Consider the following 27841-nt stretch of genomic DNA (forward strand, 5'->3'; position numbering starts at 1 on the left):
ATGGCTACCGGCCTTTCTTTCGGGGCCGCTGCCGCTTCCACCACAACAACCCTTAACCCGACGGCGGGTGCCGCGGCCCCGTTTTCATTTGGGGGGACTCCTGCGGCCAGGTGAGAGAACAGACACTTCATAATATTGTTTCCGGTGACCTGACAGCCTCTCGGTGCATTTATATTATCTATAAAGAGCCAACGCATACCATGCGTCTGTACAGTATATTGGCTTTAACGGTCAACAAGAAGTCGCATGAAACGAGAGTTAATGAGGGCACTGTTTCCAAGAGCTTGCAGTCTAAGGACACAGTTGGGTCTATTCAGGAGAGTTGTGGTTTTAACTCACACTTCACTGTTTGTTGTGAAGGCTCCTAAATTAGCAAGTTTGTCCATTGTGAAGTTTGGCCCTGGATAATGGTATAAATCATTGTGTGAGAAGACTGGAGAAACCTCACTGATCTAACTATACATTATATATGGCCCTCCAAGGGATTCAGAGGTAGGGGGACTAGGTAGGATGCCCACATGTCCCACAATGGCACTTCAGTGCATTGTCCCGAATAGTGATGTCCGGATCATGAACGAATCGTTCATTTGATCCGGTTCTTTTTAGTGATCCGGATGAATCGGTTCACTAGACTGAACGATTCATTTGTAGCGGTTCAGTCTGTGAATCATGCAGCTGTAACCTGATCCTAGAGCTGTGAGTCATCTGCAGAGCACTCAGACACAGACTCTGGGGTCAGGTTACAGCTCATTAATTCACACAGGAACGATAACTCATAGAGTCAGAGAGTCGTTCGAAGAGTCGAATGATCCGAAGATTCAAATGATTCGAATCTTACAGGGATCCGGATCTTACAAGGATCCGAATCTTACAGAGATTCGAATCATTCAGAGAATATTACTGATACCATACTTTTATAAATAAATACATTAATAATGTTCACACTGTCCCCAGGATTTAGATTCCCCTGAGTTTGCCCCCCCTTTACCTATAACTGCACCTACAGTTAACTTTATTAAATTAATTAAATTAACCCTCAGTCATCAGCATAAAATTAACCCTTATACCCCATCAACCATAACTGCCCCTGAAATTAACCGTAAAGATCCCATTAACCATAACGGCCCCTGAAATTAACCCTAAAGACCCCATTAACCATAACGGCCCCTGAAATAAACCCTAAATACTCCATTAACCATAACTGCCCCTAAATTAATTGCATGTACTCCAGATAAATTACCTAATAAATTGGTATGGTAGATGGGGTCTTTAGTGTTAATTTAGGGGCAGTTATGCTTAATGAGGTGTTTAGGGTTAATTTGGGGGTAGTTATGCTTAATGGGGTCTTTAGTGTTAATTTAGGGGCAGTTATTCTTAATGAGGTGTTTAGGGTTAATTTGGGGGCAGTTATGCTTAATGGGATCTTTAGTGTTAATTTAGGGGCATTTATGCGTAATGAGGTGTTTAGGGTTAATTTGGGGCAGTTATGCTTAATGGGGTGTTTAGGGTTAATTTAGGGGCAGTTATGCTTAATGGGGTGTTTAGGGTTAATTTGGGGGCAGTTATGCTTAATGGGGTGTTTAGGGTTAATTTAGGGGCAGTTATGCTTAATGGGGTGTTTAGGGTTAATTTGGGGGCAGTTATGGTTAATGGGGTGTTAAGGGTTAATTTTAGGGGCAGTCATGGTTGATGGGGTGTTAAGGGTTAATTTTAGGGGCAGTCATGGTTGATGGGGTGTTTAGGGTTAATTTAATGGTGAGGGTTAATTTAATTAATTTAATAAAGTTAGCTTAAGGTGCAGTTGCAGGTAAAGGGGAATGTAAATCCTGGGGGCAGTGATTATTAATGTATTATTTATAACAGTATGGTGATATTCTCTGAATGATTAGAATGCCAATGAAGGCAGAGAGTCGTTCAAAGATCCGGATCTTACAGTGATCCGGATCACTGTAAGATTCGGATCCCTGTAAGATCCGAATCTTTGAACGACTCTCTGCCTTCATTGACATCACTGGAGGCAGGGGGGAGGATTCATAATGAAAGGGGCGGGGCCAATCGTTAGTGTGCCTGCACGGAGTTACTGGAAAACAGTAACTCGTGCAGGCACACTGAGTGATCCGAAGATCCGGATCATGAATCGGATCATTTCAGTGAACGAATCGAAATGATCCGATTCACTTTAATGATCCGAACTTCCCATCACTAGTCCCGAAATGAGAGGCTTGAGTGAAGGAGGTCTCAGCCAATCAGGAGCGTGACAGAGTTCAGAAGCCTCTCCTGATTGGCTGATTACCTCTTTCACATGGAGCTCAGTGTAAGTTGCAACTACCACCAGGTAAGAAACTCACTGTGTGACATCTGGTAATGGAGAGGTTAATTCTCTAAAACTGCTCCTGCCTGGAAACGGAGGGGTTAATTCTCTGAAACTACTCATGTCTGACTGTATGTATATTATTGTAGTATGTAACAGATTCCGTAGCGCCGTACAATGGGTAGACAGCGCATAACAATTAGTATATAACATAACAAGATTACATACAGAAACAGAAGCGCCCTGCTCAAACAAGCTTAATATTAAATCTGAAATCAGCGTGGTTCCCAAGGCTTTCGTATAACTTCTATAATACGCATTTATAAAACGCATTTTACGTGTGTGATATATATTTATTATACACCGTACGCCTGTTTGTGATCTCATCTGCTCCATACTGTTTCCCTAAATGACAGAAGTAAAATGGGGCACCCTATCGTCATTATATATAGTGAAGCCAAGACGCTGAAACACAACTCTCCTGTGAGCTCTATTCAATAAATAGACCCCGGTGCTGCTGATGTTTACCTGCATGTGGGGATATCCAGCTGTGACGACGGCAAAGAGACGGTTGATGAACTGCCCCGATTACTCTTTAGTGGGAGTGCTTTTGCTTGTTAATGCAATACCAGAATATCTACATAAATATCTTTCTGCCAGCTTGAGTTTTTAGCCACTAAACATTTTAAAGAAAAATCATATTGTGACATTATGGCAGATAAAATGGGTTTATGTCCTGATTACTGGGGCTGCTGGCAGCTTTGCACCACGTTGCCCAAATCATAGCATGTGTGGGAGAGAGCGATTTGCGGTGCTCGGTTCAAGCACTTTTACACTGACAGTGTGTGAACGCCTGAAAGGAAGTTTGGCCATTTGTTTCCTGCTGTTTTTTCTATGACATTGCAGGAAGGTTCCTTCAAGTTTGCTGGAATCTCCCTCTGTCACTAATCACACGTGATATAAGGATAGCAAGGCTGCAGAGTGAGAAGAGAGAGAAAAAAAACAAAAAATGGGAGGAAAAAATGTTTTAAGTGTGAAAGACCTCAAATACATTGTACCCTGAGAAGTAATCTTAGCAATCAAACAATGTTTTAGAAATAAAGTACTGTGTGTGTGAATGTGATATCAAAATGAAAAATATATTTCTTGTGCCTGAATAAAAGCAGTAAAACAGCCTTGGCTCTTAGGAGGTTATGCATATTTGAATGTTTGGCGTAGGTGAGTGTGAGTCAGTTCCAAAATCCCTCATTTCTACATAGTTTCATTATATGTTCATCCTTGGCTAACATGCCCCGACTGTTCACCTCATAGCAGTGTTTTTTTTTTTATGCCCGGTAAATACTGGAGTAATAGCGCGCGTGTATTGGCCACGGTATGCTGTCCCTGCAAAGGGCACTAGAGTGACCGCTAAATAATTATACAGCGTTTACAAATTCTCACACGACTAGTATAATAGTCTGGGCGCCGGAGTCTTTTAAAAAAAAATTTTGTTCTTGCACAAGATTGTTAAAATGGCCAAAAAAGGTATTTTTCACATTTCTGTTATGTTGTTTAACGTTCTATCATTTTTATACGTACCTAGTTATAGAATCGCATTGCAGCTTTCTCTCTCTTTAAAGGTGCTGTTCTACTTATACAGATCATTAATTGCACCCTCCAGCACGATAAGGAAATCTTAGTCGTTTTCATATCTTATCTTAAACAGCAAAAAAACACTACCTAAATGGCACCCCCAGCTGTCATATGCACTTTAATACATAAGATACCTGATTTTCAGCTTTACATTTTTTTCCCCCCCATGCAAAATCATGAATGTATTCAGTAGGCTTGATGTACCCACCGCCATGCAGAAACACCCCCCCCCCTTCAAGCAGGCAAACATTGAGACACATTTTTACAGGAGTGTTAAGAATGAAGACGGTAATACTGTACTTGGGTACTAAAGTGTTAAATTAAGCAGAGCAGCTAGACTAGAAACATTTAAATTGTGTTTAGAATGACATAGTTTGTCATGCTGTGTTTTGTGTCTTGTGCAGCAACACCGGCGCATCTGCGGGACTTGGGTTCGGTGCTTTTGGCTCCACTGCAACAACTACAGCCTCAACAGGACTTGGAGGAGGACTTTTTGGAGCAAAGCCTGCAACTGGATTTACGCTGGGGGGATCCAATACAGGTACAGCCATTTTTCTTGTTTGTTAACAAAATGAAAAGCACAATTTAGCCGCAGCGCGATGTTGCAAACAGTACAATCGATCTTTAAATGTTAGACAAGAAACAGACACACTTTCAAGAATCACTTTGCATGATTAATTATTTCTTGGAAATATTCGTTTAGTACGAGGACTATTTTTTTTTCATATTCAAGTCACCTTTATTTATAATAAAACAGCGAAGTACAATCACCATAGTACATCAATATACATACAGGTATGTAACAAAAAAATTCCAGCGTACACTATGTCTGAATATTGAGGCATGTACAAGGAGAGGAGACATACCGTAGCAAAACATATCCATAGTTACAAATAGATGCATTTGTTTTAGTGATCTGGGGTTCTATCTAGGGCTGAAACAACTAATCGATTAAAATCGATAATAATCGATAATGAAAATCGTTGTCAACGATTTTCATTATCGATTAATTGTCGATTATAAAAAAAATTATAATCCGACCTCAAACAGAGATCGGATTATAACACTAGAATCCAGATCCCCCACAACGCTGCAGGGGACCTGGATTCCCCTCGCTGTCGGCCGGTCTCTCACTTCCGTCTCTCTCCCCCTCCCATACACCCCTGACACTGACAGAGGATCATCCTCTCTGTCAGCCGGTGGGGGTCTAAACGATGCGCACAGACAGCCTCCGTTACTCACCTTCACTTACGCTGAGGCTTCTATGAAGTCAGTAACGGAGCCGGGTAGAGAGGCAGAGCGGTGTATGGGAGGGGGGAGGAGTCAGAGGGGTGTATGGGAGCCACCCTCCCATACACCACTCTGGCTCCTCCCCCTCCCATACGGCACTCTGCCTCTCTACCCGGCTCCCTGGTGTCTTGTGAACCTCCGTGGCTGACAGGAGGCAGAGTGGAGTATGGGAGGGGGGAGGAGGCAAAGTGATGTATGGGAGGGGGAGGAGGCAGAGTGGAGTATGGGAGGGGGCAAAGTGGTATATGGGAGGGGGAGGAGGCAAAGTGATGTATGGGAGGGGGAGGAGGCAGAGTGGTGTATGGGAGGGGGAGGAGGCAGAGTGGAGTATGGGAGGGGGAGGAGGCAGAGTGGAGTATGGGAGGGGGAGGAGGCAGAGTGGAGTATGGGAGGGGGGAGGAGGCAGAGTGGCGTATGGGAGGGGGGAGGAGGCAGAGTGGAGTATGGGAGGGGGAGGAGCCAAAGTGATGTATGGGAGGGGGAGCAGCCAGAGTGGTGTATGGGAGGGGCAGGAGCCAGAGTGGTGTATGGGAGGGGCAGGAGCCAGAGTGGTGTGTGTGAGGGGGAGGAGCCAGAGTGGTGTGTGTGAGGGGGAGGAGCCAGAGTGGTGTATGGGAGGGGGGAGGAGCCAGAGTGGTGTGTGGGTGAGTTATAGTGGTGTATGGGGGGTATTATGAATTTCAGGGCATATAGAGGGTATAAGGCATATCAGGGGGGCATAAAACATATCTGGGGATAAAAGGTATATCAGGGGGCTCAGTGGCATATAGGGGGTATAAGGCATATTGATATTAGGCATATCAGGGGGGCATAAAACATATCTGGGGGTAAAAGGTATATCAGGGGGCTCAGTTGCATATCACTGGCATATAAGAGGTATAAGGCATATATAGGGGCAGAGTGGCAAGCTGGGGGTCAGATGTGCCTAACCGGGGGCAGTTTGGTAAATAAAAAAAATTTAAACAAGGCTTTAATCTGTTTTTATTAAATATGAAAAATTGTTAACATGAATTAATATTTCCTAATAACTTTGTATTAAAACCTAGGTTGAGAAACACTGTGTTTGGGTTCTTGTAGCTTTTATTATTATGTCAGTAAACTAAGAAGGTGAATAGAGAGAGGCTATTGTGATAAAGAGATGAAAGTGTAAATTGTACGTTTTTTATTACATTATTTTAAATTGAGAAAAAATGTAATTTTTTTATCCGATTAATCGAAAAAATAATCGGTCAACTAATCGATTATTAAAATAATCGTTAGTTGCAGCCCTAGTTCTATCACTCGGTTAATTATTATTCACCTAAACCCATGAAGCAATCACAATTTCTGTGACATGTTAACTCACTTCCCGTTTACTGTATTTAATATCTCAATCCATGTACATGAAGAAAAAAAACCATTTATGCAAACTGGCATGTTTGTTAGGGAAATGAATGCTATTAAAGGCCAAGTATGAATAGCATATAATTATACAAAGTGTAAATCTACGCTGATTTGGGGTGCCGCAATTTATCATTCAGCTTGAATATTCAAACCACCCAATACAAGTATTTAAAGGACTTACCAGCAGTCATGTGCACGTTAATGCATTTAATAGCCGAATGTACCCTTTAAATTATCATTTTTTATTTTTTTTCCGTCCCCTTGCAAATGCATGGATGGACTCAGCAGAATTCTCCCTGTGCATTTGCCCACTTTCCCCTTGGCTTGTAGCGAAGGTGTTCAAACACACACATCTCCTGCTTGCCGCTCTACATGTGCGCTGTACTCGCTGTTAGCCAGCTCAGGTGCTGGCTCGTGCAATTCCAGGTCTAACAAGACCCCTGTGAGCACAGACAGTGATACTATTGGTTTCAAGCAGCCAAGAGTGAAACACGGTAAGATTTCTTTTCCACAGGTATAGAATACATATTAAAGCACTTACAAAGTACTTTAGTACACATTCATGCGTGTGAGGTGGCAAGGAACATTACCATGTTTTTAGCCAATTCCTACAAAGCATATTATTGATTCTATTTAACATTCTTCTATAAAACAAAGCTACGGGTATCTGCTATTTCTCTACTTATATTACGGGCTGTTCATCAGCAGTAATTGGCAGGGATGCGGAATTCGTATCGCCCGATGCCCAGGACATGTGGTTCCAGGCACCGGGCAGGTGGTTTTTTGTTTAATTTAGCCCTGCGTCGGACAAGCCGGGGGGGGGGGGCAGATGTCAATAACTGGACAGCAGGTTGGCAAATAAAAGGAAAAAAAAACAAGAAATGCATTTTTCTTAATCAGTTTTTATTAAATATGAAAAAACTAGTTTACATGTGAATTAATATTTACCAGTAAAACCTTTTTTAGGTAATAATCCTAGTTTGAGTACAATGACACGTTAATGTAAATGTTACGTTATTTTTGTTCTGCTGTTTGTTTTTAATACCCAGCTTGTTCATTAAATTATTTAAAATAAACCAAAAAACTTGCATATTGTTTTTTTATCTGTTAAATCGAAAAAAACAATCTGCCAACTAATCGATTATAAAAATAATCGTTATTTGCAGCCCTATGGATATTCTGTGGTATAGCCTTCTAGTCTGTAGAGGAGGTTTCTGTAGCGGGGTCATACTTATCGCTGGACTGTTGGCTGCCTCTAGTGGCCAACCTTTTTTGGGAGAGCACCCGTTGTACAGTGCTGTGGAATATGATGGCGCTATATATAAAATAATAGTTATTAAATACTCCAACTCAAAGCCATATGTAACTGTGACCACAGGTGCAGAGCTGCATGTGTAGCCAATAGAACGAAGTGCCCCTGCTGTTTGTTTCCTATTGGCTGGGCTGGCTTATTATAGAATGCTGGAAGGGAAGATTCTCTGGTGTGTAGAGGAGGTTTCTGGAGCGGGACTTATCTCTGGTCCCTTCCTACGTCTCGATCATTGGCCGCCTCTTGAACTACGGTTACCATACGCTGGCTCCAAACTGACTTGGTAGCGTGAAGCGAAAAGCCACGTAGAGAAAGGATGAGGTCAAAACGACGTTTAAAAAGTATGTTTCTGATAGTCTGTATTTTATAAGTCGTTTGGCCCATTGCTGTTTGGTTAGTAAAAGACAAGCACTCCCTGTATAAAGGGGTTTTCAGAATTTACACTCCTGGGCGGTTTTTTCCTCAAATCGCAGCAGTAAAAATTCTAGGTTCGGCATGTAGGTCAAGATGCAATTTCCAGACGAAAACACAAAATAAACCCGGGTACTTGCAGTGAAACGAGGTGCTTGTGACAACTGTCACTGTTTATAGCTGAGAAATGCTCTGCTTGTTTTGAAGCATAAAAATCTGTGACCGGACCTCCATCGGGGTTATGTCGCCCTCATCACCACATGAGAAATGGAAAGTTTCATCACAGAACATCTGAGACGCAAGAGACTACTAATTCACATCCATCACCACCTAATGATTCCTAATAATGGTCAACAAAATAAATAACTATATTGTCACTGATTTTAGTGCAGAATTAAAAGCCGTACTATATATATCTTCCATAATCCACAGTTCGTGGCAGTTTTTATGGTGCTGCGACTTCATTAAATTGAGTTTGAAAGTGAATGGGAAAGAATTAAGTCATAACGCCTTGTACTTTGCGTCTCAAAAAGTAATCAGCGGAGATATTAAGATGACAAATTATCAAGCAAGCCTTCTTATTAAAGTTTTCTCTGCCACGAGGTATCATAACTAAATGTATAAATACCTCATTGTGTAAACAATGGGATACCTTGTTTTCCACTTTTGCGTATGTAATTTGTATATGGTATGTGTATATATATATATATATATATATATATATATATATATGTGTGTGTGTAAACAGTCCTGTGATGTTGTTTAATAATCTCTCCTTTGTTACATAAGCAGAATCTGGTTTCAACCTTCAGTATGTTTTAATGTTGTACCTTTTCTTTTTTGGGTACCTAACATCTCAGTGATGTAATGTGTGCTTGCCTTTTTTCTCATTTTATGCAAACACCTGTGGTAGAAATGTGTAACTTTTTCCAAACTCACCCCTAGGTAGAAATAAACATATTGCTCCCATGGTCTTAACGCAAGGCTGGTGGACAGTGGATGTCAAATGCGTCTTTCAGTTCTGTACATTTTATTTTTTTTGAGGTGCTCAACATATTCTGTAGGCAGAACTGGAAAACTCTGTACACAGGTTAGGAGCCATTGGTATATCCTGTAGGGATTAATAGAAGAGCAACAGTAAAAATCTAAACGGCCATGGCTGCCAGGGCCATAGGAAGGGTGAGGTGAGAGAGGCACTCGCCTCGGGCACAGCTGCAAAGGGGGCGCACATCGGCCCGATCGGCAGCTGCAGGACTGGTTGGGGAGATCGCAATCTCCCTCTAAACGGTGCCCAACATTGGGGAGTGCAAGGTCTATCACATCAAATGATGCTGGTGTGTAGTGTGTAAGGGCGGTGTATGTGTGTTTATGGGCAGTCGTGTGTAAGGGCAGTGAATGTGTGTGTGTTTAAGGGCAGTGTATGTGTGTTTAAGGGCAGTGTATGTGTGTTTATGGGCAGTCGTGTGTAAGGGCAGTGTATGTGTGTGTGTTTATGGGCAGTCGTGTGTAAGGGCAGTGTATGTGTGTGTGTTTATGGGCAGTCGTGTGTAAGGGCAGTGTGTGTGTGTTTATGGGCAGTCGTGTGTAAGGGCAGTGTGTGTGTGTTTATGGGCAGTCGTGTGTAAGGGCTGTCGTGTGTAAGGGCAATGTGTGTGTGTTTATGGGCAGTCGTGTGTAAGGGCAATGTGTGTGTGTTTATGGGCAGTGTGTGTGTGTGTGTGTTTATGGGCTGTCGTGTGTAAGGGCAGTGTGTGTGTGTTTATGGGCAGTCGTGTGTAAGGGCTGTCGTGTGTAAGGGCAATGTGTGTGTGTTTATGGGCAGTCGTGTGTAAGGGCAATGTGTGTGTGTTTATGGGCAGTGTGTGTGTGTGTGTGTTTATGGGCTGTCGTGTGTAAGGGCAGTGTGTGTGTGTTTATGGGCAGTCGTGTGTAAGGTCAGTGTGTGTGTGTTTATGGGCAGTCGTGTGTAAGGGCAGTGTATGTGTGTTTATGGGCAGTCGTGTGTAAGGGCAGTGTGTGTGTGTGTGTGTGTGTTTATGGGCAGTCGTGTGTAAGGGCAGTGTATGTGTGTTTATGGGCAGTCGTGTGTAAGGGCAAAGTAAATAATATAGCCTCTGTACAAAAGGAGTTAGCTATGGCTCTGATGGCTACCTGCCTCCAAGGATTTGTCCAGTCTTGCCTATAGGTAATGATTAGCTTTTATCTTTTCAATATACTGATACATGCTCAGAGTTGAAACTAAAAAAATTCTAAATTAAGCACAAATATCTGCCATTTTATATCATACGTTAACAAGGACATTTGCAAATGTGCCAAAGCATAGCAATCCTGTAATGATAATATCCTAAAACTGTATCTTTCTCGTTTTCTTTATTTACAAAAAGGAGCTACCACCACGTCTGCGCCTACGACTGGTTTCAGTTTGCCTTTCAATAAACCCGCAGGATCAGCCACTCCGTTCTCCTTGCCTGCTACGACTACCTCAACGACCGGCCTTTCTTTATCATCTGCTTTCACCTCCACCCCAGCATCAGGTATAGAGTTCTTGTAGTTTTTTTTTTGAGTTGTGTTTTACGATAGCACTATATACTTTTCAATAGGATGCAAACTTTTGGATGGTTGCCAAAATCATTTTAATCTTTCTTAACATGTCTTAACAATGATTGCTGACTATTAAGTTCAGTTATACAGTTCGTTTTTGTCTTTCTTTTATAAGACTATACCGGCTCATACATTATGATACTTTGTTTTAAAGGATCAGCTCCGTTTTCCTTAAACTTGGGCAATACAGCAGCTACTACTACAACAGCCGCGACAGGTCTGTCACTGGGTGCGTCGCTGACTGGCCTCGGTGGATCGCTGTTTCAAAACACAGCTCAGCCTGCGGCAGGTACAGTAATGTTGGAGATCTATCCTGCTGTTCCACATAGTGTCCCACTTAAGATATTCGCAGATAAGCGCTGCGTCGCGTGATTATTGTCACAGTATTACATATTCCTGCAGCCATGCGGTGATGAGGTGTGAGCGTTACTGAGTAACATACGTATCTCTTATCTCTGGACTATTGGCTTCCTCTAGTGGCCGACCTTTTTTGGAAATGGTTAATAAACGCAAGACTACTTGGTAGGATGGAGTAAAACGTTGCATAGAAAAGGAATGAAGGCAAACCTGCATGTCCAATATCTTAATTGCGTTTCTCCCTGTTTGCATATTTTTTTATCGCTAATATGTTTTTTTTAAGAAGTTGATCCCCAGACCAGTGTATACATATTACAGAAAATTACATAAAATGTTTTTTTTTTTTTATACTAGGACTTGGCCAGAGCACATTGGGTTTGGGATTGGGTCTTAATTTGGGAGGAATTGCTCCTGCTGCACAGACTACTACAAATGAAGGACTCGGAGGCTTAGATTTCAGCAGTTCGTCTGACAAAAAAAGTAAGTGGTCTTGATTACGATTCTGTTCCATGCAGATTATTTCCACGATCACCTGCCTAGCAATGCGGTGACATGAATGGGTTAAGGCTGCTGTCAGGATTCAATGCGTTGCTAGCTGATCGATGTGCATTCCCAATGCTTTTGCGCTCTTCTCATTGAGGCATTGCTTGCATTTCACTGAAATGCCTCCCTGATCCCTGGATAACAAAAATCGCTATTACTGCCCCATTCTGATAATTGCCTTTTAAGGTGGGGATCTGTGAGATGTGATGTAATTCAGTATTTAAAGAACGGTCCTTACACAAGCAATCAATTTACACAATGCATGCAGCCAAAGATTGGTATGATTGCTCATTCTGTCTTACTATATAAAACGTTCAGTATCCAAGATATATTGTCTTTTTGCCGTAGTGTATACAACTCTGTCTGCTAGGTCCAATTTTCCTCAAATATGCATTTTAAAGCCGAAATCAGACCTTTTTCTTTTGTTGTAGGTGACAAAACAGGAACCAGACCTGAGTAAGTGATTTTGTTTATTATCTTTTATTTATTTATTATGCAGCGCTTCATACAATACATATATTCAAGGGGTATGACAAGACTAGAATTGACAGACTAATGCAAACTAATGCATTAGGTGGAGAGAGTGGGAAGTGCTGGCAGGGGAGGCTGTCAGAGCGCATCAGAGAGTAGGATGCAGGTCCCCTGCACCGATCTGTATCCTAAACCCGCTGCATGTCCCGGGCGTCGGGAGCTAGACCCCAAATATAGGCCGCACCCCCACTTTAAAGACTTAAAGTGGAGGGGGGGAGTGCGGCCTATATTCGGGCCAATACGGTATTTTAATTCGAATGTCTGGAAGACTTTTTCATGCAATACCAAATAAATAAATTTATTTAAAATGTTCTGGTTTTATCCCCATATTCATAGACGGGGAAACTTGTGTATTGTTTGTAGGCTTTTCTGCACTTTTATAAACAAACAGTAAACTTTCTAGCATGGATATTAACACTCTTTTTAATATCAATTGCTTGTTTCTAGGGACAGCAAAGCACTTAAGGAGGAAAACCTACCTCAAATATTATGTCAAGATGTAGACAATTTCCAGTGAGTACTGTCCGGCGGTTGCCATTATTATGTCTTTCTGTTCACAGGCAGATTCCTGGATTTAGGTTGGTTAAATCTTTTTTAGCATCTTGTTCAGTTTTAAAGCATCCTGAGGTGGTATTAACGCTTTAGTAATACGTGTTACTCATTTGTAGGACAGGTATTTGTTTTAAGAGGCTAATTGTGCCACCCAGAAGCAACTTGGTAGAGAGCCACACGACCGAACTCTGTATCTGGCCTTTTATGCGGTTTACAGAAAGGTTCTCGAGGCAAAAACATATTATTTCCCCATGTTTTGTGGGGAAGCGTTGCTAACATATGTAAAGAGCGGGTCTATGTAGGTTACGTTATATATTTGTGTAATTCTTGTTTTTGTCTAAAAAATATTGCATTAAATGTGTACATTTTTTTAACCCTTCATATTTCTGCATCTGCAGGAAATTTGTGAAAGAGCAGAAACAGGTTCAAGAAGAGATTACTAGAATGTCTTCAAAAACATTGATGAAGGTAGAAGAGGATATGAAAGCCTTAAAGCAACTCCTATCACTCGCATCCAGTGGACTACAGAAAAATGCATTGGCCATTGACAAACTGAAAAAGGAAACTGCCCAGGTGGGGATTGGTTTATCTTTTTGTTTGATTTCTTGGTTTCAAATATATGATCATCCTGGGTAAAAGCGGGAGAAGTTTATGTAGAAATTAGGAGCCTGACCAATGGGGAGAGGGAAAGGGTGCCAACAGCTGTACACCTATATAAATAAATATAAAATGGCAAAAAACATCAGGAACCAGATTAAAAAATCTAAGGGACATGGCTGCTGGGATTTTTTCAGGCCAGCTGTAAGTATATTTTTTGATGGCATTTTATTTTTTGCTTTTAAGGAACTAAAAAATGCTGAAATAGCTTTACGGACACAGAAGACGCCTCCTGGCCTACAGCATGAAAATATAGCTCCGGCAGAGTAAGTATTCCAGAAAATAAGGAAACCCGCGCTGGCCTCGAAATCTGTTCATTGAAGTAGCGGGATTGCTAACTATAAATATATAGATGTATAGATTTGCTGGATCTCTTTATCATTTGTTACATCAACGATCTTTTTTTTTAATTTTTTATTATTATTCTACATTGCATCGTATGCATTTGGTGCCCTGTGGCGAGGTCATGATGTGGAAATTAGGATCTGTATATTTTCTTGTTACCGCACTGTAAACTCGCCTTAAATAATAATCTTACATTTCCTTTAGGGCATACACAATGTTTTGCTGGATTGCCGGCACTGCGATGTAGCCACATAGTTCCTATTCTGTGGTATAGCACATATTTGCTGCTTCCCTTAGTTACTTCTCATGCAGGCAATAAATTGAATGTTTGCGAATTATCTTTGTAGCTACTTCCGGACGTTGGTGGATCAGTTTGAGGTCCAGCTGCAGCAGTACAGACAGCAAATAGAAGAACTGGAAAATCATCTAGCAACCCAAGCCAATAGTTCACATTTAACTCCTCAAGGTATGTGCGAGAACTCGGCTTTTATATTTCTTCTGTGTAGATTATTAACTAGTGCATTTCAAATATGTTTTTAAACCAGAAATATTGTTTTTTTTCTCCTCCTGTTACCGTTTCTGTGTCGACCCGTACATCTAATTGCATTTTGTGTGTTGTAGATTTGTCTTTGGCAATGCAAAAGCTGTATCAAACCTTTGTGGCGTTGGCTGCTCAGCTGCAGGCAGTACATGAAAACGTCAAGGTAAGGGGCACGACGTGACCGTTTTACCTACAGAATTATTTTTATGATGGAAATTAATAATAATAAAAAATCAGCGTTTACGTCAAGTGGTTCTTTTTGAGAAGCAGACTTTATTTGTCTTGACGTTTAGTTGAGCATGTTGGGTCAAGTTATTTTGCGGTCGTTATATCGAGTAGGGAAAAAGTATGCCAAGATATACAAAGTCTGCTACCGACCCCCTGTTGCTATGGTTTCAGTTAAAACCATGAAAGGTATTTATTTTCCTATTGTAATTTGCGAGATGTCCATTCATATATTTTACTGTGACCTAGTAACCCAGATTGGAAAAACTCACAAATAAGTTCAACCTCACTTTTGATCCAGAACAAGGCAAAAAAACAAAAAAATTGAATTTCCCAATTGTGCCTCAAAAAAGGAGTGAAACATTACTAATTTACCAAAATGGTCTCTGATTTCTCACTGGATCAACAAACTATTATCTTTTTTTCTTCTATAGCGCCAGCTATAAGTAACCGTGTACTTGGTATATTACACCAAGGTGTGGTGTTTGATTAACAAGCATCCAGCCGTATTTAGAGGCGTGTTTTTTTTATTCTTCCTCCCTTTTTTTGTATGGATAATTTATGATAAATGGCTTTTGGAAACGAGGGGCGATGTAAAATGTTGTTCTGTACTCGATCCTCTTTAATGTTACATTTTTAACAGCTGCGATACTGTAGGATTTGCAAACTATATTGCTTTTGGTCCAGATGCTGAAAGAACAGTACCTCGGCTACCGGAAAGCGTACCTGGCTGATTCTAGCGATGTGTTCGAGGTGCGGCGGGCCGAAGCGAGGAAGTGGCAGAGCGCCCCCCGAGCTACCACCGGACCTACACCCTTCAGCAACATGCCAAACGCTGCTGCTGTTGCCATGGCTGCAACTCTAACGCAACAACAGCAGCCCGCTACAGGTCTGAATGCATTCACCTTATAGATCATTACTGTCTTGCGCTCAGTAAACTGCTGTCACCTCTCAGTGTGCTGGAAAACACGTGCGTTTTTCTTACTACGTCTAGCTTTTAGACTATGCAGGTTCAGCCTCAGCAATAATGACACTATTTGTAATTAACCGTGTGATGGATTTTATTTTTCTGTAATCTATCTTTAACACCTTGTTTGCCGGAAGATTGTGCGGTGCTCTGGCACTCGTAATCGTCCTACCTGCTCATATTTTATCTTGAAAGTGGTGAAGTTGCGTTGTGTGGACGTCGGCGTACTAATCGTTCACGACTGTCTGTAAACACTCCCCATGTCTTCGGCTTTAGCTGCCAGTGTGTCATATAATCAAAGCAAACAAGCGACTGCCATCCTGTGATGTCGGATGCCACGGGGCTAATGGGAGTCTGTAATGTCATCAGAATGACGTATTGAAACCTAAAACTCTATGGCAGATGAGAAGCATCAGACCCGTCTAGTCTGCCAAGACTTGGACCTTAACCAGTCCTTGGTCTCATCTCATGCATATTTAAATTTCCTTTCTGTGTTTACCTCTAGGACGCCGTTCAACTCGTATAGAAAGATTGTACCATTCCATCTGTGTAGTGAATTCATGTACAGAACAGGCAAGCTTACTAGTTCTATGAAGCCTACATATCTCCTCTAATAGAAATAACCAGTTTACCCCAACTAAACGCATACATACGTATGGCTAAGTGTGTTCCAACCTTACATAGATGTAAAGGCTAATGTTGCATGTATGTTTTACTCTATTTTAAAGATTGTTTTCTGAATCTTTCCCATTCCCCTAGAGTTCTTAAACCCCTGGGGGTTCCTTGCCACCCGGTAACTAGTGAGCTTCATATGTTTCTGGCTGTAGAGGGACGCATTTAAAGCTCCAAAGTTACCCCATATGTGTTTAGCAGTAGTTTACAGTAACTCTGGCTGCGTGTATATCTATGCGAAGGCAGGTTTATTCGCGTTATGCAAAATACAGTGGTGGATAAATTGGATTAAGCATGGTACAGGGCTGACTAGCTCCTTATCAGAGAATTTGGTAAAAATGATGCCTTTGGTAAACTGAATTGTATTGGGTTGTAAGCCTTCGAGTCTGTGGAGGTCATCGCTTGCATGATTCGCCCCAGGAGGAGACCTGAGCAGATCTCCACCGCTTGTTTGGAATCCAACGTGGTTTGGTTATCTAATAAACGCATCATCTTTGCCAAATTTGCTTAATTTCTTTCCGCAACACACAACTTTCATTTAGTAATAATCATGCGGATGGAATGTATTTAAACTTCACCACTCGATATCCTTATGCTTAAAGCATCTGTACTCCTGGTTATTATGTCACTGAATCCCGTGTGATGGTTCGAGAAGACGTCCTGCTTTTTTTAATCTGAAGTATAATTGTGTTTTGTGTAAATGTGAATGGTCCAGCATTTTAGATTTATTCATCGATCAGTATTGAGCACTTAGTGTTTGTTTTCTTAACGGAATAGTACTTCTAAAAATTTAATTTTATTAATGTGCCTATTTTTTTTTTATTTACTAATAATTTTATGTATTTAGTCTATTTACTAAAAAACCTTATTTTATGCATGTTCCTCCATGCTGCCATTTTGGGATTTAGCAGAATACACAGCGCCCCACCTCCCATAATGAAAGCGCTTCCACTTCACTTTGTATCTGAACATTATTATTATTATTGGCTTTCATTTATTAAGCGCCAGCAAATCATGTAGCGCTGTAAAATTTAAATGGGGAGGAGGTTACACATACATAATAAATACACATTAATACATACAGATATCAGGGTCCCGAGCACCCTGCCCATGTGCTTGCCATCTAGCCTTACGGTGTTTTTACACAAAGTTCCTGGCAGGGATGGTGGGCTCCAGAGCTTACAATCTAAAGGAATAGTGCGGCTAATTGAAGGAAAAGGCGGAGTGAAGAGTCGTAGCTCTCATATATCACCAATTAGGGCTAACAAAACAATAGCTGAGTAGGTCAATATTTGGAACTTCAGATCCATAGAGTTTACCGTGTAAGTCAAGGATCTGGTAATTGGGGGCAAAACAAAGACAGGGAAGTGGGCATCAGAGAGACTAACGTATTAAGCAGGACCTGAGGGAGAGATGGCAACCCCCCCCCCCACACACACTCCGTAGTGAACATCGGGGGGTAACGAGATGGGATGCGTGGGGTCTCAACACAAAAGGAACTTTCCTCTTTACATGCATTTGTTGTATCTTGGAAAGGAAGGAAAGCAAAATGCTTTTATATACTTGAATACATATTCTTTTTCTCTAAACGTAACCCAATAAATGTGAACTTTGTAACTTATTACAGGTATTTAAATACGAGGATTATCAATGATAACCCATACAAGATGGGGAAAACAATCATTAGGAAATATTTGGAGACCTCATAAATAAATATGGGGTATTGTATCGGGGTGACTATTTTCGCAATTCTATTAATTTTTCCTTAAGGGGACAGGAATGGTAAAAGCTGAAACTCACAAATGTGTGTTCTGCTCACAGTACTGAAATATCTGGATTTTCCTCATCATTTCCTTAGAATTTCGGACTTTGAGAAAAGCTCCTCTTATTTGTAAATATTTAGGAAGGCAGGCTTATGGTCTAATCCTTCTAGGCCCTCCTCACCTGTTGTCTCTGTTATGTTACATACTACTGGTTATGTCCTGTCTACCCATTGTACAGCGCTACAGAATTTGATGGCGCTATATAAAACAGTAAATAATAATGTCTGTCCTCAATTGCCCTAATGATATAGGATAACCTAGCCAGCCATCCTACTGTAAGGAGTAGTTGTTCTTAAGTCCTGTGGACCCGGCATTGTTCACGACACTTCGCAATGGCTCCCGTCCTAGTTTATTGTACATGATCTGACAGCTTGAAGGGCTGTGCGGAGTGCACATTGAAATACTTTTACAGGCCACCATACTTTTACCATCGCTGTCCTTTTAAACCTGGTTTTGGCTTCCGGCATTTATTGGGTTGTATATAGCAAATATTTTGGCCCATTGGTACATTTGGGCATGTAGTTCTGACAAGGCCTCCCATGCCTAGAAATGTTCTGTTTATACGGCATGGAATATCTAGCATTGCAGTTATAACCAGTAGCGGGTACTGAACACCGGCCTTGCTTATAATATATGGCATAATAGATAATAATTTATATTATTTATGGAAGCATCATATATTTAGTTGTTCTAAACATATAATCATTAGAACAAAAATGACTCGCTGTAACTTATGATGAAAGATCCCTTTTGTGTGAAACACCAGCGATGGTACGATATGGAGATGTTTAACTATATAAAACTTGCAAACTTTTCTCCAGTTGGTGGGGATTTTTGTTCTTTTGGCTTGATTAGGCGGTATAGCGAAAGCATTCCTCTGCTATACGATGTGGATAAAGTGAATGAAAGGAGGCGGCGTGTCATTTCCAGTGCTGGATTCAGTCTTGGTTTTATCATTTGTGAGGCAGAGCATTTGCTGGGGGAGGAGAATAGCTGACGGCATGAACAGGAAGTCGTACTAAACTTCCTGTGTTTGGAGACCGCATGTGCCCCTCTAGCCCTAGAGGTTGGTTGCTCCCTAGTGTTATTCCAGGGCTTGCAAGAGCTGTATGGTTTCTCCCAACTTTTACCATTTTGTATGGATCTCTATGGGTTTACCCATTTCTGTCGCAGGAGAGAGGAGTACCGCAAGATGGCAACGTAGAACGCATCAGAAGAATGAGGTACTATTATTTTAACGGAAGAAAATGTCTGTAAAATGCAGTGCTGTACTCGATAATACAGGTGAAGCTGGAAGAAGGTTGGCTTCTAATATATCATTCTAATATATCATACTAATATGCGTTAGATTACAGGTTCCATGAGCTGGAATTGTTACTCTGATACAGTTACTGTATTATCTTAAATGGACTTATAGGCAGCTATACAGAACCAACCTAAGTGAAAAGACTAACGAGAAATGGCTTGTGTCAGTCTGGAGTAAAGGCGGATTATGGGGGTCTTGAATTTGGTCTCGCGGTGGAAGGTCTTAAACCCAATTTGGGATTGTCATAGCGTGCGGTTTCATATTGGAGAAACTAGCGTGCCCCTAAATTGTTTTATTTTGCAGTAAATTATATAAATGTTAGATATTTACCTTTTGTAATTAAAGCATTGTGTGTTGTAGCAGTATTTCGTGTTCCAGTAGTTTGGACGTTTCTTCCAGTTTATTTCCGTGTTTACACTTCCATGACGAATAACCTCTAGGCAGTCATTTGCCTTCTCCGGCCGAAGGGCAGCTTATTTCCCACAATTCCATAGCAGGGTTTTGTTGGAAACTTGCTGGCGGTGGATAATAGGGAGTGCAGCTAAGAAACATCAGGAGGGACACCTGTAGGTCGTGGCGAGATCTCTGCGGGTGGAATTTCTATGCGAAGTAAACAGTTTTTGTAAGATGCTTTACTTGGTGTAAAAATAGCAAATGTAACTTTGTTATTGTTACGGAAATGTAAACATTCTTTAATTAACCCCTTAATGACAAATGCTAACTCAAAATGCATTGTTTTCAATGGGTTTAGGGGACCGCCCATTGTCCTTAAGGGGTTAAAGATGATGTGATTTGAGTTGGTGTGTGTGTGTGTGTATACACGTACGTACGTGCTGCTTTGACTTAAGTGCCAATGTCAGGAGCTACGGCTGCTACTTACCAATTCCCTGTTTTCATTTCTAGCTGATGCCCTCATAGTCGATTAAAATGCTTAAATATCTCCATCTGTAATAAATATATTTATATACAGCACTACTAGGTTTATGTGCGTTCGCGTCTGGAACCAAGGCTGAGCCCAGGCACGTTTTCACATCGGCCTGCGGATGGTTGCTCTCGGCAATGGCCGGGCATCTCTGCCGAGTTATCAATAGAAACTTTTGTCAAGTTGCCGGGAGACCCGCTAGGACGTTGTTCTTTTTGTTAAAGACTTATCTATTCAAACAGTAAACTTTTTTTTTTATAGTATTTTTTATTATTTATATTGCGCCACAAAGTGTACTCACAGGGAATGACGGGACTAGAACTGAGACAAAGCGATACGTTGGGTACGGCGGGCGCTTGGAAGGCTTAAGCATTTGTGTGCAGCCTGTGTGAGAACTCTACATGAGCAATAAGTGAATGTGAATTTATATTTATTTTTTTATTATAAAAAGTTTCAACATAAATTTTTGCAAAGCAGAAGAATGACTTGTAATCAGGTGGTCAAAACAAGTAACATCAGCTTAAATGTCTCATTCCTAATAAGTTCTAGATCGGTTTATCTGCTCTCTCTTTATATAAGGCTTGGGTTGCCTTTTGCCTTTCTTTTAAAAGTGCTGACGTTAAAATACCGCAATAACCTAGTAATTTGAGTAATATATGCTGCCGGAAAGGTTTGAATATGATGATCGGACTCATTCTAAACACCGTCGAGTGCTTTATTATTTAAGGTGCCGTCTCAATCTGCATCTGTGCAAAAAAATGAATATTTCTAATGTATCGTTTCCTTAAAAAAGGTATGGGGGGGGGCAGTATTTCTTCAGCTTTCATAGTAATGATGAATATTGATCGTATGGTGCGTGGACCATCCAGGCCGACCTCAGGATGACTGGTGGCTTTTTACATTAGCCTGTGGTCCTAAAGGGTCCCTGACATGCTTTACATTGGCTTAGTCTAAACGTAAAGCATCGACTGACCGTCCCCATAAACGCCTGTAATTTCAGCAGTTACGAAAAACATTATTGGTGAAATTTCTAAACATTAAAGTTTGAGTTTTACGTAAAAATATGAACTTTCGGCAATTTTATGTAAATCTTGATCATGGACAAGTTTTTTTTTTTTTGTTTGTTTTTTTTTTTTCTTCATTTTGTAAAATTACATCAAATATTTTGGTGACTACAGGGCTTGCAGCGCTAATAAAATGTGCTTGTGTGTTCACCGGCACCATGCAATTCCTGAACGGCTCAAACTTTGTGATGATCTTTGTTAGATATTTTTTTTCCTTTAATCTCTGTTTTGTATAATGTTTACGTTAAAATGAGACGGTCTCTGAGAGCTGCGCACATGGATGAGATTCTGTCCAGTAAATAAAGGGCTGTCCGCTGCCGAACAGCATAAACTCCCCTGATTCTCATCGCAGTCCTGATGACCCCAAGATTGGCAAAAAGGACCAGGAAAGCGACCTCTGTCCTAAACGCTGTGTGTACGGGTTGAATAGAAGCGCGAGCAATCGGGTTGTAAGTTGAGCTGTCAAATGTATGGAACAGGTGAAGGAAAAATAATAAATATTGTTTAAATTGGTAAAAAATGCTTCCAAAAATGATTTATTTTGCTTCCTGATCCATACATTTTCTTCCAGCTCAGTAACCCCCCGTATACGTTTTCCTTGTTCATCTTCACGCTGTTTAGGTGGCAGAGTTCATTTCTGTGCCTTTCTGTGTATGCGCATCGAGCCAAAAAGAATGAAAATCTTGCTTTCTTGTTTTACTGGGTCTGTGCCGGAAGTGGCGTCTTCTCTCTCCACCTTTTACGCATTTTATTGAAAAGTGTCATTTTGCGAGGCGTTTCCAGACTCCCAGCCAACACTGTGTGAACACGTTTGAATTGTCATGTTACCGTTTTATTGACTTGCTGAAAACTGAACAATAAATTAAATTAAAAAAAAGATAGCGTGTTTGTTGTTTTATCTACTAAAGATTCCATTTTCTACAAATACAATGTTCTACCAGAAATTATTAAATTAAAAAAAAAAAATCTCCGTAACATGAGTATTCAAAATGACTTTGGGCTTCTGGTTTTCAAGGCAGCCAGATACTTTAATGGTGTCGCCTCTATTATTTTGTTTCTTAAGGGTTCATTTTAGTTTTGAAGAGAGTAAGGAACGTATTTTTGTTTCTCCCCCCCCACCCCTTTTTCCCCTCCGCTTTATTTCCATAGCAGGGTCCCGGCAGCCTGTGGCCGTTAGTTTTGGAGCTCCGTTCGGCTCTGCCATGAGCACTGCCTTGCAGCAGCCGGGTGCTTTGGGCTCTTCAAGCCTTGGAGGTACAGCTTACACTTTCTAATCTATTACATCATTTTAGAATTTCTCTCAATACTTTGTAAAAAAAAATAAAAAAAAAATTCTTGTGCTTGGTTGAGGAACATACATGTGTGTGTTACATTTTTTTTTTATCCATGCTTTTTTCAGAAACACTGCTTGTGGGTATAAGTTCTGGCGCAGTGTTCAATGTTATTCACCATAGCAACCAATGGAATGCTCCCAATAATTGGACGGTTACACTGGTTTTTATGGTGATAAGACCACTTTTTTCAAACCAGAATCACTTTTTATACATACACCATGTATGTGTTGTGTTGTGATATAACATGGGATAACATACCCATTTTCTGCGTTGGCCTTTTATTATATATCATGTACCGTATTTCCCCAGGTATAAGACGCTCCCAGATATAAGACACACCTTAATTTTGGGGCCCGAAATTAAAAAAAAAATTAATTACATAGTTATTGTACTGGCTGCCTGGGCATGATATGAGTGTGATTGATGTTAGCTGCTAGCAATTGTTAGCAATCACACTCCTATCATGCTCAGGCAGCCTGTACATAAACATCACTTTCAGCCTCCCTGTGCCCCTAAGCTCCTCTTGAGTTTGTCTTGTTTCCTCTGAACGTTTTGCCTTCCTCAGTGTGGACCAGCAGAAGGCAGCCTGAATTTACTTTAAAGATCCTTCCTAGTGCAACTTTTTATTTAAGTCCCAATTAAATTGCAGAATGCCCTTTTGCAGCTCAGGTTGGCTTTAGAATAGTTTATTCCGTGTTGAACCAGGTGTAGGATCAGGCTTGTTATTGTGTGGCAACTCCTGTCAAAGGTATGTTATTGTCTACCATTTCTGGTATCTCACCCCCCCCCCCCCCCCCCGCCATTGAGTTTATTTTTGTCTGTTATGTATTTTCCATCCAGGCTTTTAAGAGTGTGCTAGCTTCTGGTTTACAACAGTATTATCCCAATCATCTGTAAGAACAGTTGTCACACTGTCCATGTCCTCTGAGGTGTTCTGGGGATTTATCAGCTTGAACACAGGCAAGATCCAGCATTAATGTTATTGCAGTGCAAATTTAAGTTCTGACCTTTTGCATCAGCTGCAGAACAGTGTGTTTGTGTCATATATATGCGCAAACGGGGGAAGTGCTATAAAGTGAGAATGTTTTACAAAAATGTTAATTGTTTGCATTTTGTTAAATGATAAAAATGAGTACACAGAAGAAAAATCTAAATCAAATCAATATGTTGTGTGACCACCCTTTGTCTTTAAAACAGCATCTATTCTTCTTGCACACAATTTATTTTATTTTTTTAAGGACCTTGGCGGTATAACCACCTTGTGCCTTGTTGCTGTGCTCAGTCTTGCCATGGTGTATCACTTGACATTGAACTGTCTCCATCAACCTCAGTTTGTTAGGTTGGCTGTCCCTCACCCGCTTTTATTCCTCTTACAGAGCCGTTTCAGTTAATGATCGCTTCAGCCTACATATTAAATTGATGATCATTCACACCTGCGGGTATAATTGTTTAATCACACACCTACCTATATGCCTACAAAGTCCCTGACTTTGTGCACATTTATCTAATTGAAATGATGCCGTTTTGAAGGCAGACGGTGGTCACGCCAAATATCGATTTAGATTTTTCTTCTTTGCTAACCTTGCATTTTGTTAAACAATAAAAACAAACTATTAACGTGTCTATTTTGAAAGCATTCTTACTCTACAGCATTATATTCCCACCTGCCTAAAACCTCTGGAAGCCGTACCTTGTGATTGACAGCCTCCCGGCTTGCCTGGACTGGCCATAAAGCACTCAGTGCTCTGCTTGACCTGGACATATTTTACAATTGCTGAGAGGTTGTAATGTGATTTACAACCCGGCCTGGCCCTGCCCCGAGTTGAAAGACTTGGCTAAGTATTTGCCTAATCAACTGTACATACTTACGCTCATGTCCATTGTTAAAATATTTGGCTCTTGGAACCCGAGTGTGAGAAATTAAACCCACATGGTCTTTGTAGTCCACATTAGGTATTCCCAAAGGTTTTTTTCTGTACATCGAGCACACAGCAAATATGTTTTTATTTTAATATATTTGGAGTCCCTTTTAGAACAGTAATCGGGCAGATAAGTAATTTCATCCATCCTGTCTACCTGTTATACCTATTGATGCCGAACCTTACTTGGGGCTTGTCCTGACATTCAGGATGTCCTTCTGCTTACCCTATCTATCCAGTTAATAATTTTGGAACGCTGAGGAAGCTGCGTAAGCTATTGCGATATATCTATAATATTAATTATAGCCGTATAATTATAATACTTTGATAAAATAGTTTCCAATGATGGGAAACATAATTGGGAATGGCTTCCTTTCCAAAATAACAATTTTGGGCACCGCGATACCCAGCAGCTCTCTCACCGGCATGGTTGCCAAGTTGTCGGTGTAGCGTTAACGACAGGCACATTACCTCATTCAAAATGATCTAGCACAGGCCAGCCAATTCACAGAGATTTCCTCAACAAATAGAAGCCCGGGGCATTAGCACATCTTGGCATCAGTCTTCGAACGGCCATTAAAGGGGGAATGAAAGGTATGTTTGTGATCAAACAATGACCACTTCTGAGATTTCAGACTGCACTTATGACAAACATTATCGAATTACTCAAATTCCTCTCCGTTTAAATATTTTGTTCATGTCTAGAATCATTCTATTAGATCACCAACCCGATTAATGCATCATTGCGTTCACCCACTTATTAACATACAGACGCAATTGTGAAAGAAACTTGGAAAATGTATTTTATTTTTATTCCAAAATGTGGTGGAGTATATTTATCAATCCGCTACAAATCTAGGAAGTTTACTTATCGGTTTCTCTCAAACGACTCCATCCTGTCCGCTCTTCTTTGGGCTTCTGCTTAATTGTATTCGGTCAGTGATGTGAAAATAAATTAAAATATTCTGCAGAGTGAGAAATCACTATGGCAGCCAGTAAAATGGTTCAATAAGCAATTGTTTTTGCACCAGAGTAATTGTTTTCCAGGGGGACGTCTGCTGTGGATAGAACTGTACTTCGTACTTTGTACATTGGCTGCTGATCATGCACAATAAATAATAAAATGATCATAACATGGGTTACTTCCAAGAACTTGAATCGTGCTATCCCAAGACACACGGTGTTAGGGCCACTCCAGAAGTTCCTATCTGTTAGTTATCTGTGTGGTTGCACCTTCGGAACGAACATATTTTGTTTGCGTTTTTAATGTATCGATTTGACTAAGACACTTTTTTCCTCCCGAATCCATCGCCTTTTCATTCCTTTTCTAATCAGTCCACAAAACGGGACTGCCGGCTTTGTGTAGGAGCGATCGTTCCAATGTCCTATCCCGCTTGCCAGCTCTTCTGCCCAGTTTGGTGGAGTTTGAGCGTACCCAACAGTAAAGTTGTGAAGAACTGGGCATTGCGCATGGGAATTATGTTCGAGATCAGGCTGGGCAGGAAGGGATGTCACAAACCACATGATGCCCCCTTTGATGATGTAATGTATAGCTAAAGCTTTTACTTGATCATTTTGAGTTACAGTTTGTTACATGTCTTTTTGTCTAATATTGTCCCACTAGGCTTTGGTAGCACTGCGTTTGGAGGCAGCGCCGCAGGAGCTTCCACATTTGGCTTTGGAACAGCAAATAAACCATCGGGAAGCTTGAGTGCAGGTTTGTATAGACCGAAAGATCATTGGTGTCCAATATTTAAGCCAGGAATTGTAAATAAGGTTGCTTTCTGATGTTTAGGTGGGGAAAAAACCCCATAAAAACCAAATTCACCCAGTTCTATAGGGTTATATATATGTTTGAGAAACGTGTATATGTTGACATTCTTAAATTCGTAAGCTTTCCACTCCATTGAACTTGGCATTCCCCTGATCCCGTAGATCCCGTGTATCCCACATTCTTCCCCCAATGTCCCTCTTCTCTAAAAGTTTGGAGTGATTGGTGAATATAAGTTCTACAGGCCGGATGGCCACTATGATTTTCATATAAACAGAAGTAAATGTGTTTCTTAATAAAATTGTGATTAAATACATTATTCTGATTCAGACTGCTCGAACATTTCCTCTTAATTTCCTCAGTAATGTGATGTTTTTTAATTATTTAAATAATTTGTAGCTTTACATCTTGGAATAAAACTCAAAACTGTAATTCTAGCCAGAGCAATAGTTTTTTTTTTTTTGTTTGTTTTTTTCCCCCACACGATACCATTTGTAAACACTTTCGTATCACTTCTAATTATTATAATCTGGGATACATTAAATAGCATTTATCGTAAACATACGGTCTGAAATGTCCGACGCGTACCATTAGTCCTAGCCGTGCTTGGAAGGCTCTGCCGCCGTATGCTCCATTTAAAGAAGTGACCGGTGATCCTTAATTACTGTTGACATTTTGCTCTTTGTCCTGTACTTCTGCATTGTTTTAAGCGAATGTACTTGGGTTTAAGGTTCCCCTATCACCTTATGGTTATAATATATAATGTATTTTAGTAGTTTGTGTGGATTCATTGCTTGAGATGTCCTGGAGCATTCGCCATCTATTGAACCCACTCAAGGTGATTTATGCACGATAGAGACCTCACTCGGTGAATAATGTAAGAAATCCAGTATTTAACCCCAAACTACACACACGGCGTATGGGGCTGTATGGATGGGTTCATGGATCCTTAAAAAGAGAAGGAAACGTAAGATGTATTTTTGGAAATGAACATTTGTAGCAGCTTCGCCGTGCTTTCATGTAACCCTTTGAGGGCCGCTGGTACACGTTTCTCTGCCTGTCAACTACAATATGCATATATCGTTATGGGTTCAACGGCTTGGTTAAGGTTGGAGTTTTTATTCTCAAAACCTTTTTCTCACTCAAATTAATGCTTTCAAATTTTATTTTATCCCCTGAAGGATTTGGCAGCTCATCTACATCTGGATTTAACTTCAGCAACCCTGGCATCAATTCATCAGCTGGCTTAACCTTTGGCGTATCAAACCCCTCATCTGCAGGCCTTGCGACAGGAGGACAGCTGCTTCAGCTTAAGAAGCCCCCAGCTGGAAACAAGAGAGGGAAAAGATAGACTTTTTGCTGACCAAAAAAGCAT

At 40.8% G+C, this 27841-nt stretch overlaps 1 protein-coding gene across 1 annotated transcript; it reads left to right on the top strand.

Moving 5' to 3' along the window:
• LOC149288963 (nucleoporin p58/p45-like) lies at positions 1–27817 on the top strand. The gene is made up of 14 exons (XM_089491260.1): positions 1–110; positions 4348–4484; positions 10721–10870; positions 11092–11226; positions 11649–11774; positions 12269–12293; positions 12816–12881; positions 13319–13493; positions 13764–13843; positions 14270–14388; positions 14544–14626; positions 15376–15577; positions 26320–26412; positions 27648–27817. Exons 1-14 carry the CDS (start codon positions 1–3, stop codon positions 27815–27817), a joined length of 1671 nt encoding a protein of 556 aa, XP_089347386.1.
• The last annotated feature ends 24 nt before the right edge of the window (positions 27818–27841 follow it).

This window comes from Sceloporus occidentalis, unplaced genomic scaffold (genome assembly GCF_023333645.1).
Source record: "Sceloporus occidentalis isolate IW3139 unplaced genomic scaffold, rSceOcc1.0.p SCAF_49, whole genome shotgun sequence".
Lineage (NCBI taxonomy): Eukaryota > Metazoa > Chordata > Lepidosauria > Squamata > Phrynosomatidae > Sceloporus > Sceloporus occidentalis.